Source organism: Oreochromis aureus, linkage group 12, assembly GCF_013358895.1.
Source record: "Oreochromis aureus strain Israel breed Guangdong linkage group 12, ZZ_aureus, whole genome shotgun sequence".
Classification (NCBI taxonomy): domain Eukaryota; kingdom Metazoa; phylum Chordata; class Actinopteri; order Cichliformes; family Cichlidae; genus Oreochromis; species Oreochromis aureus.
Window position 1 is genome coordinate 3971829 of NC_052953.1, and position 14585 is coordinate 3986413.

A 14585-nucleotide genomic window follows, 5' to 3' on the forward strand; every position below is an offset into this window, starting at 1 on the left:
AGTTTGTCCAGGCTTATCAGATGGCTGACCTCCCTGTATAGGTTGAGATGACGGTTGTTCCTGTGGTGCGCTGTCACCGGATGCAAGCTTAAGAAAACCTGAGAGCAAGCCTCCGCTTTGACTCGGCTGCTGAGTTCCAGTTTGTTGAGAGCCTGTTTTACCAGGTTGCTGCTGCTGTTGTTGCTGAGGTGATGTTTGACTGAACAGACCAGACAAAAATCCTCCTTGCTGACCTGTTTGAGATGACAGTTGACCTACAGGTTGGCTGGGTCCAGCTAGATTTGATTTATTGCCTTGTTGAGATGGAGTCTGTGGGGTGGGCTGTTGTGGTGCATTATCACTAACAGCCAATTTATTAAAAAGCCCTGACAATAGCCCCCCCTGTTGTGGCTCTGTTGCAGAGGCAGCACTTTGCTGAGGTATTTGGTTTTGTCTCCGGAGAGGTTGTCTGTTACCTTGCTGTGGTTGCTGCTGGTTTCTACTAACAGGTGGCTGTTGCTGAGGTGGAGGAGTAGGACCTGTTGAAAATAACCCAGAGAAAAAGCCTCCTTGTTGACTAGATGCTTGTTGAGTAGTGTTAGGCCCTGGTCTTTTTGCTTGTTGCTGTTCAGGTTGACTCCCCACTGTAGACTGTGGAGTAGCTGCATCTGTAATTTTGCTAAATAATCCACTGAGCATCCCTGCAGGACTACTGGCAGGTTGCTGTGGTGGGAGTTGGTTTTGCCGTTGTAGGTTTTGCCTATTGGTGGGTTGCTGAATGGGCTGGTTCCCAGGTTTGACAGTCTGTGACTGGTTTTGTGAGTGCTGGGTTTGGCTAGATGGAGCAGAGTCTTGAGCTCCAATTCCAAAAAGACCAGAGAGGAAGCCACCTTGCTGAGGAGGATGTTCTTGCTGGGAACCAGTTTCTGGGAATTTTAGCAAACCTCCAAACAATCCACTAGGTTGTGGTGTTGTTCCTGTTTCTGTTGGAGGTGGTTTGGGGGGTGTTTGGTCTGTCTGTTGCTGCTGTTTGCTTGGTTTCTGGTCTGAGACTGCAGGCTGTTTTAGCTGTGGGTCAGATGGAGTCCCTCCTGACAAAATCCCTGCTGACTGAGTAGGAGTCATCCTTTGGCTCAAGTTTTGATCAGATCCTTCCATTTTTGCTTTATGGTCAGCCACTTCTGGTTGTAACTCATGGCTAGCAAGATTTGATTGAGACCCAGACACCGTGTCTGTGGCTTTTTTTAAGATCCCAGATAACAGTCCTACAGATGATGGCTGTGTGGAAGTAGGCTGTTCTTGCTTTGGAGTTGAAATTTGGCTAGATTCTCCTCCTGGTAATGTGGATGAAGACTGATTTGTAGAAGCAGAGACATCAGAGGCAAATTTTAAAAATCCAGACAACAGTCCTCCTGATTGTTGCGTGGCAGAATTTTGCTGTGTTTGGGCAGAAGACTGGGAAGGTGGTGAAAACAGACTTGAGAACAGCCCACCCTGATGAGACTGAGTGTTTCCTCCTTCAATTTTCTTTACAGGAGAATCTTCAGTTGATCCAAGTTTCAACAATCCAGAAAGAAATCCTTGAGTCTGTGAGGCTTCTGGTTGCGATTCATCTTGTTCCAAAGATTTGGGAGAACTTAGATCTTTAGATGTCACAGTTGATTCAGACTGAACATCTGGCTTGGACTGGGAATCTTTTTCAGATGACATTTGGTCTTGACACAAAGGTTCTGTTTTGCAAACAGTGTCCTCTGTGATATCAGAGACTTGATCAGTTTGGTCAGTAGGTTTGGTTAATATCACGGTGGGAGTCATTTGTTGCTTCATGGGTTCCTTAGCTGGTTCATTTGGGGTTACTTTAAACAGGTTTGAAAACCACCCAGTTTCTGTGTTTCCTTTGGGTAAACTTTCAAGAAGTGCTGCGCGACTTGGAGAGGGTGTTCTTGTAGGGGTTGGGGTTGGACTCTTTGGTGTGGCACTGGTATCTTCACCAGACGCAAACTTAAGAATCCCTGATAGCATGCCCCCTTCTGCCTTTGGTGGGGCTGCTGTTGTGGAAATATTTTCTGAGAAAAATGGAAGTTTGAGTTTGGTACCTAAAAATGACTCATCTGCAGGCTTGGTGTCACTCTGCTGGGAACTTTCTGGAGGAGTTGTTGACATTAGTGAAGAAAGAGACTTTTTAAAAGGACTGAAAAATCCTGCTTCCTCTGAACTGCCTTCAGGTTTTGGTTCAGGTACTGGTGAAGATTTTCTTTGCTGAACATCGGGTAGTTCACCAGAGGACTCTGTCTCCGGAAGAAGCTCTACTGACCCACTTCCAGTTTCTTGGAAAAGCTCGATTGATCCACTTCCTGTATCTGGCAAAAGATCAACTGATCCACTGCCAGAGCCTGTTCTCATTTCACCTGATAATTGCCGGTCTGTTTGTGATCCCTCTCTACTAGGACTCACCGTTTTGTTTACAGGCCCTTGCTGGGAGTCATTGATTGGAGCAGATGCACTTCTCTGTTCTGATGGCTGAGGTGATGGGTCTCTAGATGGTGGTGCACTAGAAAAAAGTCTCAAAGGACTAAGTCTTCCTAACATGGATTCAAAACCAGATGTAGCTTGTTTACCAGTAGAACTGCTTCCTTGTGAATCTCTACCAAGTGTCGACGTCTGACTGGCGTCAGCTTGCTGGTTGGATTCGGAAGATTGAAATGGCAAAAGAGACTGAAGGGAAAACTTTTTTTCAGATGTGGGTTCCTGAGAGGCAGGTGGAACTATAGCTATGGGTGGAGAAGTACCACCACTTTTGGGAATAAATGAAAGCAGCTTTGAAATACCTGACTCAGGTTGGGGTGATGATTGAGAGGTAGGTGGTTCTGTGGCAGTAGCACCAGAGGTTTCTGTGACTTCAGTATTAGCTTTGGGGATCAAAGAGAGCAGTTTTGAAATACCAGAGTCTGCTTGGGTTGGTTGGGGAGATGGACTTGTGCCAGTAGCATCTCCCTCAGTGGCAGGCTTTGATCCTGTTATTGTACTAAACAATGAACTCACTGCATTCTTTACTCCAGCTATGCCCTGTTCAACAGCACTATCCTCCTTAATATCAGCTTTGACATCATCATTACTACTATCTTCAGGTTGCACAACTTTAGCATCAGTTGGCAGTGCTGGGAGTTTTCGCCTAACTGGTTTAGGCATTGATTCGTAGCTGCTGATCTCCTCTTCTTTTACAGCCAAGTATTCAGACACTGAGTGAACTAAACTCTTTAGTTCATCCATTGGATCTATATAGTCATCCCCTGGTTCCTTCACCGGCGACAACAGAGGATCTTGTCCATGACTTGATCTCCCTTTACTTGAAAAGTCTTCTCCATAAGGCGGCATATACTTGCCAGGGTAGTAATAACTTTCATATTCATAGCAAGTATCCCCCTCAGTGAATGTCAGGTCATCTAATTCCTCCTCAGAGCCGAAGGAATACTGCATCTCATCTGAACCAACTGAGTTATATTCCCCCCTCCCCCTGATCCTTTCAGCCTCTTCCCGAGCAGCTTCCTCCTCACGAAAAGCTGCATAGTTCTCAAGTGTGTCTTCTAAAGCAGTTTTGGCCCACAGTCTAGTTTTGAAAAGTAGACTCTCTCTATCTGACAGCTGTCGTAGCTGTTTAGCAGAGGGTATTATATCAATTTCAGGAGGTGACGATTCATCCTCAAAGCTGCCGGCTTCCTTGTAGACTAACCGCACTTCTCCACTGCCGAAGGCACGCCTCCGTCTGTGTGTCCTGCCATCCAGCTCCAGCAAGTCCTCTGGGAAAAGTGCATCACATTCCACTGTCTGATAGAATCTGCTGACTCTGGACTCGGATGGACTGTCACTAATTTTATAGATGATGCTTTTGTCCTCATCCTCCCACATTTTCTGCTCGGCATCCAAGTAATCATCCAAGACACCAGAGTCAGGCACTTTAAATTTACTCTCCCAGTCCTCCACACCCATACCTGAATCAACAGGGATTATTCTTACTCCACCCTTACTGTTTGATTTCCTAAAAATAAAGTTAAAAGAACCAAGTGGGAAGCAGCAGAGGACGATGCAAAGAAAAAAGAAAGAAAAAGATATTAAGCATTAGACATGAACCAAAAATAAAAGATCATGCAGAAAAGAAAAGCATTGTAGAATACCTGTGTAGTAAAAAAGAAAAGAAAAGACAAGATGGAATACAGATGGAAGATAAAGTATGTGATAGTGTGCAAATTTTCATGGTCCAGTTTTTTTATCAGAAAGTTATGCTTTGACATATGTCAGTTGTGATAGAGCAGTTTTCTGTTTTCACACAACAAGTTGGTTATAATGGCTTTTCTCTGATTTTGGCAATATATTAGATAAAAATTATTGGTTTCCCATGGCAACACACACTTTAAATAGAGTAAAAAATGAAACAGCGTGCATCTTATGAGCTACAACACTCATAAAAACCTTTCCTGAATTTAACTTTTACTGATCTGCCTTTCAAGGTCACCTTATTGTGCACCTCTGGACTAGTTCCAGTGTAGCTGCCATTTATAGGTCATTCTGTGGAAGTCCTGTGAGCACTATTTGCTCATGAACATTTGCATTTTCATCATAGAATTCAAACAAACATCTGTGTCAAGGGTCATTACAGGTGAGGAAAGCTGTTTACAATGTGGACGCAAAATAGCACAGTCAGGTCAGGAGGTCAGATACACAACAAAAGACATGCTAGGGTGTGTGTGTGTGTGTGTGTGTGTGTGTGTGTGTGTGTGTGTGTGTGTGTGTGTGTGTGCGCGTGCGCGCGTGTGCGTAATTCACAGGGTTATGCACCCTCAATTTGTCCTTCATCATGACACTGTCAGCTTGGCTTTCTACTTTGACATGCTGAGGCATCCAAGGGGAGACATTTGATGAAAACAAAATTAACTGCAGTGCGTGCTTTCATGAATGCTGCAGCAACACCATCTTCAATCATCACTGCTGTACTTGCTATAATTTCTTTCCTAGATTATTGTCCTCTTTCCCAAATTGATATTCAAGTCAGTGGGACGCCTTTTGAGAGAGTGGTGGAGATGCATCTGAACATTACAGATGTAAAGACGGAGTGGTCAGAGAGAGATTTAATTGAAAGGGCTATCATTCATTTATATCAGATTTGGCTTTTGATTTTGATCTTAGGGGGTGAGGTACACAAACATAAAAATGTTCAATCAATTAGACTTAATATACTTCAGTAAAAAAGTTTTGACAGAAGACAGTATTTTTATATTTGGAGTGAGAGCATCGTTCACTCAAAAAGTGCCACTTCTGCTATCAAACTGTGGCCATTTAAAACAGGAGGGTAAAACATAAGGCCCGGGGCCCAGAATCGGCTCAGCAAAAGTTCAAATCTGGCCCACTTGATGTCTTTGGAAAATGTACAGAAGGGCATAGACTTTAGACTTTTAACCATATTTTAGATAAAGACCACCCACACTGTCATCCACATTACAAAGAAATTAAATAATAAAGAATCAAATTAGAGAAAAGTTCCTATTTTTCACTTAATCTACTAGTGAAATGTTTTTATTGCGCGTCCACAGTAAAACAAATAAATAAAACAGGACAATTTCTGTCTAAAGTTCTAAAAGTTGGTTCTTTATAATTACAGGATAGTCTGCACAATGAGCTATTAAGAAGTTATTCTGTAATTTTGCACATTAATTTCTTATAATTTAAGCCCAAAAGGTTGTGCTGATGGATTTCTTTCATTAACTAAAGCAGCACATCATTTATCATGCAAAAATAAATAAATAAATGAAAAATAATTGCGGTGTACTGTTAAAATCCCACATGTCAGGGATTACATGCGCACTTAAACCACTTTACTGACAGAAAAGGGACGTTTCACTGGTCCAGCCCAGTTAAGATCTAAGCTAGTTAACATCCCTGTTTTAAAAACATTAAAGGATTCTTAACTTTTGTATTAATATTAACTAAGTCACGAAAACCAAAGGCACAAGGAAGAGTAGTGGAGGGAAATCCACATTTCATTTAGAATTATTTATTAGCTTTAAACTGTATTTGGAGACAAAGAGTGTCCATGAAAATATTAACCTCTAGCAGTGCTGCAGTGATGTGCTTGCTTATGAGTAGAGTATTTTTAAGTGAGCATATATTTACCTGGGCCCCCTCATTTCTAGCTCATAGCTATGCACAGAGTCAGACTCCTTTGACAGGGGTTGATGTTGAACCCTGCGCATCATGGGGTACTGATGCACTGAGGAATTTGTTTGGGAAGTGTTGTGGAAGGGTGGAGGTTTGTTTCCAGTTTCACTGTCCCAGTCGTCCACTGCACTGTCATGGTCATCAAAAGCTGGGTGGAAGACAACAAAAACACAGTAAAGAATAAGATCGTGTCCACCCTCCGCAGAATGCTGCCTGCACTTAGAGCACAAATATTTGAGTAAATGACTCCCTCTTGGGGTAACAGGCATGTATTACAAAGTGAAGGAAGTTAAAGCCCAAAATGACAGGAAATGATGGGATATGTTTGCTAGAAAACATATCAAAGCGCCACGCAACAAAACAACATGCCAACAAATGAGGGTCTCACATTTTGACCAAAAGAATTCAAGACTTTAAAATTTCATTTACAGCAAACATAAAGAATAAAGCGCTAACATGCAGTGGTACTTGTTTTCAGTAGGTACCCATCCATACCATGCAGTCATAGACAAAAAATACAAGTCACAGAGGGGAGGAAACACCGCCATACGTACTCTGTTGGTCACTCCATCCAAAATAACTCCAACTGCCTGGTGGCATGGAGGCAAAAATTAAACTTTGTTACTGCAGAATGAAGCCAGTAAGTGTTACTGATGATGGCCGAATGAGAGTGTGACATGGTACTGAACACATCCAAAGAGAGATGGAGGAGAACTATGTGAAGAAACGCGGTGAAGACGAAAATGAAGTAATGTGAGTTAAATTCACACAAAAACAACAAAACAGAAGAAAGTATTTACAGTCAGTGAGTTCATATCCGTGTACAAGTAACTACAAATTTTATACTTTATAACTACTTATTATCAGGCGGTGAAGTGGCTTCACACCCAAAATCCAGCAGAATTTCTCATAGTAGCTGAAAATTATTTCTCCGCTCATCTTACAAATGTTAGAGTGAGATGACTTTATCCAGATCAAAGTCATCCTCAGCAGGGAGTGAAAGTTTAATACTTACAGCACTGGGAAGGCACAGATGGCATTCTTCTTCTCTGGCCCTCATCTTGTGATGGATACTGCAAAGATTAAACAAAACATAGAGGAGAATTAGAAGCATTAAGATATCAAAGAAATGCCTTTATTGGAATATGGGCATGTCACTGCAGTTCCTATAAACCCCCTGCTACTGTTTCCCATGTTATGTCACTAGATGGAAGCAGAGAAGCAAAACAAAGTGCCACATCACTGAGAAGCCCACACAGTGTGAAACAATATGATATAAAAGCACACAGAGTTTATAGATTAAAAACTCAATAGCTAGCAGGTAAATATCACTGTTGTGCAGAATCATGTGATATTTCTTTATAATACAAACATAAAAGATTTATACAGAAGAGGAATGAAGGCTTTATACATTCTGTAATGCGCGCTTGCCAAAGAATATCTCTAACAGCTGATTAATATATAACACATTAACAGGAAAACAGAATATGCAGTGAAGTTACCTCATTATGTATCCGCTCCAGTTTGCTGGTCCAGTACTGAGCCTCGTCTTCGGGAATGTCTGGATAAACGTATGGGACAGAAGAAATATGGAGTGAATTAAAATAGTGACGGGCGATTACAAAGTGGTGAAAAAGAATGTGTGGATGAAATACAGGCGCATGGAAAGGGGGAATTTAGGATTAAATACATAACGGGAGATGACAGAATATGAGGCAAAGTGCAGAAAGAAATGAAGGACCATTTCTTTAGCTCCACCCTTCCATCATTTGCCACTCCTTCATGCTCCCTGCCCCATCCCATCCTATTCTGTCTGCAGGTTGATGTTATTCATTCAGAGCTGATGAGGTTTCCTTTCAGGGGCCTAAAGGTTCTTCCCAAAGAAGAGGGAGTAGCAGAAGAGAAAATCTTAAGCATAAGAGGAAATGTGAAAGAGCAGTAGTCTCTGCTGTGGTTCCCCAAGAAAAAATAAACAAATAATATTTCAGCTTATGTAATGTGGCAAAACCTTGTTCAAGCAGATTTATGGCCATACTAGGGTAATCGAGAAAATGATCTAGATACTCATATATACATATTTCATGCCTGGGTTTCTAAATGTTAATATTTAACCAAATATTTTTAAATATTAGGAATTGGGCAGTTGCCATGTAGATTATATCACACTCGTTGGCCGCAAAAACATATCTTTGAACTATATTTTATTCATTTGAAAATGAATTATCAATCAGGCTTTTTATAAACTTGAAATCTATGAACAAACTACAGGCGATAACTTTAAATGTATGAGATTCATTTCACAAAGTCTGTCAATCTGTGCCAGAACAGTAAAATCATTACAGAAAAACCTGTTAGACCGCAGCTAGAATTCAAAGAAATACGTCAGTGTGGCTCTTGGGCTTAACCATTGTTCTGCGCAGTGGTATAGCGGGTCAGGGGTGATGCCTTTTCTTAAGAAGAAAGCTGTTAAATGGTGATTCAGACTTTGCACAATGACTTTTCAGCAGAATACAGTTAAAATTCCAACAATTACACCTTTCTTCTCTGCACTTTCAAACTTTGCAGACCAGTTTTCACCCACAAGCCGAGTGTGTGTTATAAGAATGTTGAATTAGCCTGGTGGCAATTTTATATTTGTTGGATGTAAAAGAAAGTGGATTACCAGATTACTCTGATAATGAAGCAACATTTTCAGACAGCATCTGAATTTCATCTTCCATTATTTACTGTTTGCACATTCACTTGGCAAGGCGAAAAGTCGCTGGTTCGATTCTAGCCAGAAACACAAAATCCCATCAGGAAGGGCACCTGGCGTAAAACCTCCAGAGCTACCTGGTGTGGCGACAACAGAGTAGCTGAAAGTAGCTTCATAACAATTCAATCAAGCAGTGAAAAGGGAAAAAGGTCACAAAATCCCAGCACTGTAATTCATATATGTCTGGTCAATGCTCAAGTATCAGTGCAAACTGCAGCAGTCAAGTCCTCGGTTGCAGTTTCAGTCAGTGCTGCAGCTCAAACTGCTCTGTGTTGAACTTTTTGGTTGCCGGGTTTCTCTGACATCCACATGTCTGCTTCACCTCACATCCCTACATCTCCCCCCGCGGCCTCCCCTCAGCTCTAGCTGTCTCACCAAGCAGCTGTGCCTTACAGTTTAAAAACTTTCAGGCATTTGTGAATGTGTTTTCTGGATGATTTGTTGTGTTAACTGATGACAAAATAGAACTAATCACTAATTAGAACCTATGTTGTTAACTGCACATCACATATCTTCTCCTGTTTTTGAGGATTTATCAAAAACAAACTCCTAATTTCTCTCCATCTTTTTTTAAGTTGAGCAAACATGAACCACAGTTCGCACTGTTGACAAACTGTGAAGGTGGAAGGAAAATGGCAGCTCAAGAAGAAACACTTCAGACAGCTTCTTGAGATTAATAGCTTCCAGAGGAAGCCAACTGTTCCACAGTTATGTTGCTATTTCAGTCGGAGCACTGATAGTGAAAAAAAAAGATTATTTTCATTTGCAGTAATTTACTTTCGTATTTACGGCTCTGTTTAGAGCACACATTCCTGCTGTCCAGTGTGCACACGTGGAACGGTGGAGGCAGCAAAACCCCGGCATAGAGCAGAGCAGGCCTCAGTGACAACAGATATGATGTTAATTAGGTTACATGCAGCACTGGGAGGAGGAGGAGGTGGGTAACAATGTGGTTTGCAGATGCAGAACCACTGTGGGCATGCTAACATCAAAAGTGCCCCATATATAAAATCTACCAGCTGGATGGTCACAACAGTATCAACTGCTGATCTGCCAGAATTGCAGCTTTGCTCGGTGACTGCACTCCAGAAATAAAAACAGCAAGAAAGCAGGAGAACAACAGGAGAGCACGCACTCCGGCCACTGCTGCGTTTTGCCAGAGATTTTCCCTTTTAAATACATAAATTCAAATTATCCTGAACTGCACAAAAATGTACTGTCTTGAAAAATGAGAGGCAAGCAAATATTACCAAGCACAATTCTTCACCTCAACTCTTCCCTGGAAGAGGAATAAAAATAGAGGACTGAGGAATATTTAGGAGTGAAATGTTACAGTGAATAAATCTTTCATAAAAACTTTATGAAGCTTAATGGTTCTTCCACAAGCTCTGAGATATGAGGGATACTACAGGAAGTCTTAGAGGATACAACATGGCACAACTCTAAACATTGCGCTACATTTAGCACAATGTTTAGAGTCTAACCACCCTGGAAAGATCTCACATGTTGCCAAGTTGGGGATAGTTGTTTTGTTCAGGTTTTATTTTGAAGTTAAAATGCGTTAAATAGTTATTATCCTTAAAATTTGAATTATTATTGCTCTCACCCAGCATAAATTTTCTTAACCACTGATTTAACTTAGAAGAGACAATGTCACATCCACAAATACGGCCGATTCAGAATCACCAGTGAGACTAACACATATCTTTGGGCACAAAAAGGCAAGTTTTCCTTTGTGAGAAAATGTGTTTGCATAAATATACAAACCAAAGGGCAACTCAAAGCGAGTGTCCATCAGCACTTGGTGCGGAGTTGGGTTGGTGGTGCCACAGATCTCATCCTCCCTCATTAACACCTCAGAGTCCAAAGACGTCCACTCTCCTGGTCCCTCCTAGAAGACAGAAAAGCAGATGCAAAAAGAAAGGTAGTCAGGAGAGAGCCAGGAGGACTGAAACAAAGAAGATTAGAAAAGCAAGAATGCCAAACATCTGCTTTGTAGGAAACAGCATCAGCAGGATAATGGAGGGTGCAGGAGGGCTTATTAGGAATATCATCCACTGAACCTGAGCAAAGCTGAAAAGATGAGGAACAACACTGACAGTTCAGGTGTTGAACAAAAGAAAAAAGAAGGTGAGTGTATACTGTGCTTCATACTTAGACGCCAAACATTGAGGCTACATTATTAATGACTACACAGGAGCTGCTGCCTTGCTTTAAAACTGCAGAAAAAGTAATGAGGTCTACAGGCGAGACCGGCCTGCCCACAGTCCGACAAAATGACTTAGCCAATGCTTCACCTGTGAGAGGGCTTTTTAAGACTAAGCTAACGGGGAAAGATGGAGCTTTAATAAGTAAGCACTGCTTGGCAGAAGGTGTGTGTGTGTGTGTTTATTTCAAGGGCTGTTGCTAGCATAAGTAGCCTGAGCTGCAGATACACCACATCTCATAAAAAACACAGCACTGTTTTTTTGTTTTTTTCAATTTTAATGGTCAAAACCAGTTTAACCATCAGTTCAGTTCAAATATAATCAGACACAAATAATATTTTAACAATAGAGATTCAGGTAATTACTGCAGAAGTATGTAAACACAGTGTGTATGTGTAGTTTAACATGTTGAATGAAAAGAATTCAGACCACTTCTCTTTTTTCACGCACAGCTCATATTTAGATTTAACTTTATTTTCCCCCACAATCCACAACCAATCATCAAATCTGATCATGTGCCAAAATTAATAATCAAAACTTTATCAGTAGCTTAGTTGTGGTGTGTGATCTGTTGCATCTTGTTGTTTTCAGTTATGCTTGATGTGTGTCCTGCTGTGGCAGATTCACTGACCGATTAAACTGTTTGGACCGCAGCTGACTGGAAGCTACACTTCCAGTTGGTAGTTGACTGATCAAATATTTCAAATTATGCTTAAACTGATTCGTGCTTTGCAGTATTTATCTGAATAAAACCTGATCTCTACATTAACCGCAAAAGAACCAAGGCATTCACAGAAGTGAGAGCATCAAGTCTGCTTTATCAAGTATAAGAAGTACTAAAAAGAGCAGGTCTGTCAAGTGTGTAAAATTAACAATCAAGTTCCCATTTGTATGTTGAAACAGGTCCTGGTTGTTATAGTCAGTGTTGCTGTTCACAGAGGCCATTAAAAAGCTTGAGGGACAAAGTCCACAATAATTCTGTGGAAGTGTGAGGCTATCAAATCAAGAAAATGTTTGCTTTTGTGTCAACTAAGGGGCACAAACTAATGCACGAACCATGGGCACGGCTCATTTATGTTTAATGCCTAAACCTAACAAGTGAGTGGGAGTGAAAGAGAGTAAACAAAAACAAAAAAGGTCTCAATGGGACGCAAACCAGGGTCTCCTGGTTGAAAAGCCTGACACCTAAATCCCCCAACCCAAACCTTCCAATGCAGATTTTGCATGTGTTTAAAATGGGGCTGTCATCTCTCAGCGGCCAATATTTCTGCAGACAGGGAGTCAGGGCGCTCACTCCAAAGGACGCCTGTTACTCAGTGCTGAGATGCTGGAAGTAACTGACAGAACAGCACTATTACAGCATGCTCCTCGATGGGGAAGGTTTATTTTAGAACAAACCATTAAGTATTGATTAACTTTGAAAAATAAGTAATTTTATTTGATTTATACCTTAAACTTTGCATATTGAAATTAAACTGAAAACATGAATATGTGCTCATAGTTCATGTGCAGAAGTCTGCGTCTAGTGACATAACGAGGTGACGTTGTTTTAAGCCCTTCGTGTCCACATGCGAGCGAGGACAAAGAGATTAAAGGGTGTGTTACCTCGTCAGACTGTCGAATGGAGCTGAGGGGTATCAGTGCCGTGCCGATCATCGTGTCCCAGATCAAACCTTTGTTCCACAGCTCCACCACCAGCCCGGACTCTAGATGACTGATCTCACTGGAGAAACAGACAAACACATTACCTATATTACAGTCAAAGTTAAAAGCTCTGTACCAGTGTATTAACCATAGAGATTATTAACTAGAACGTCTGTGTGGTTGTAGGGCGTTCAGGTATATAGTGGCAAACTGCTGTGAGTAACCTCTGTTCACCAGCTTCAAAACAAAGATACACAACTGTTGTGCAGGTTTGAGAACATTTGCAAACACACTCAGGTTCATAACAGAACATTATTAATATATAGCTTTGGTGGGAAATCACGTCCTTCACTTTTCTCTTTGTACCGTTGTTGCACACTGATGTGACTGTCAATCACTGCCGTGTATAAACAAAGTAGGAGGTGCTGTCTCGCTCTGAATTTGTCGAGCTGTCGTATAAACTCCATGCAGTCTTTGGTGTTGAGGCAGGGATGAATATAGGGCCTTATGCTGAAGAACCCAGAGTTCACAACTTGATTTATCAAATATCACAAACCCCCCCCCCCCCAAAAAAACACAATTTCACACAATTAGCTACAACAATCGTCACGATTTGTGACAAATAGACAGCAATAAAAGTGATAATGAAGATTTAGAAGATGGTAGTGAGACCTGTTACGATTTATTGTTTGAGCCTATCTGAGCCATCATAAGGGGGGAGGCGGAGTGCACCCTGGACCAGACTGCTGCAGGGCTAATGCAGAGAAACAACCATTCACACCAAGGGCTACATTAGAATCAACAGTTAACCTAACACCACTACATGCATCTCTTTGGATTATGGGGAAGAGGCCGGAGAGAATCCACACAGACACGGGGTGAACATGGAAACTCCACACAAAAAAATCCAGATGGTGGATTTGAACCCTTGCTCTGCTATCTGCCACACCACTGCGCTGCCCATGCCAACGGTCATTTCCATCTGTAGTAATTCATCTGTGTTTGAGCATACCTCCCTCCCCTTTCATATTATATGACTTTTACAAATTGGGTGCACAGAAACTGACTGGCTAATCCATCAGCTGATGCAGGCCGACAGCTGACCTGCTAAGCTTGTCTCCAAGCTCAATTCTGTGGCCTACCTGACTTAATGCTACCCTCACTTAGTGCTTACTTGTTATTTGCCTAATAACGACCTAAATAATTAGTGATTATGACACAACAGTTGTTTGGTTCAAGGTTTATCATTATATACTCTGTGTGCCACTAACCTCAGCACACTGCAGCACCGCTCTCCTCCCAGCAGGTCTGTAAGTGGGCCAGTATTATCTTAAAGAAGCGAGGCTGAAGGGTGACAGCCGTCTTTTTCTGACAGATCTTTTAAAAAAGAAGACGGCAGCCAAACCGTCTCCACTCCTCATCTGCATATTCATATTCACAGTCCCATTCATATTCATCTCGCCTCAGTTTAGCTGTCAGTCATCCAAGATGACACGTCACAGCTGGGATGACGGAGAGAAGAGGGTGTGTGGGAGATGCTATGTGAAAAGTTTACACTTGTGTATGTGAGTGTGCTTGCATGTAGCTCCTTGCTGCCTGTTGAAGGCAAGTCAAACCAAAATGGTGATCTTCCTAAATATTAGCATGGTTAATATTAAACATCGGCACTGATGTGTTTGGCGGTTTGCTATTGCAACTATGTAAAACAACGCCATTAATGACGCTCTCATTGAGGACAGCAAAATGACAGCAGAGGCCAGAGACCAGTTCCAGGTCGATGGAAAATTCTG

General features: G+C 41.7%; 1 protein-coding gene across 1 annotated transcript in view; it reads right to left on the minus strand.

Annotated features, from left to right (window-relative positions):
- LOC116333366 (protein unc-13 homolog B-like) overlaps positions 1-14585 on the minus strand; it is a 191228-nt gene that overhangs the window by 138810 nt on the left and 37833 nt on the right. The window contains exons 4-8 of the mRNA XM_039620820.1: positions 12757-12874; positions 10712-10835; positions 7692-7750; positions 7205-7262; positions 6145-6337 (exon numbers count right to left, since the gene is read on the minus strand). Of these exons, the coding sequence (XP_039476754.1) occupies positions 6145-6337; positions 7205-7262; positions 7692-7750; positions 10712-10835; positions 12757-12874 (552 nt within the window). The remainder of the gene's footprint in view (positions 1-6144; positions 6338-7204; positions 7263-7691; positions 7751-10711; positions 10836-12756; positions 12875-14585) is intronic.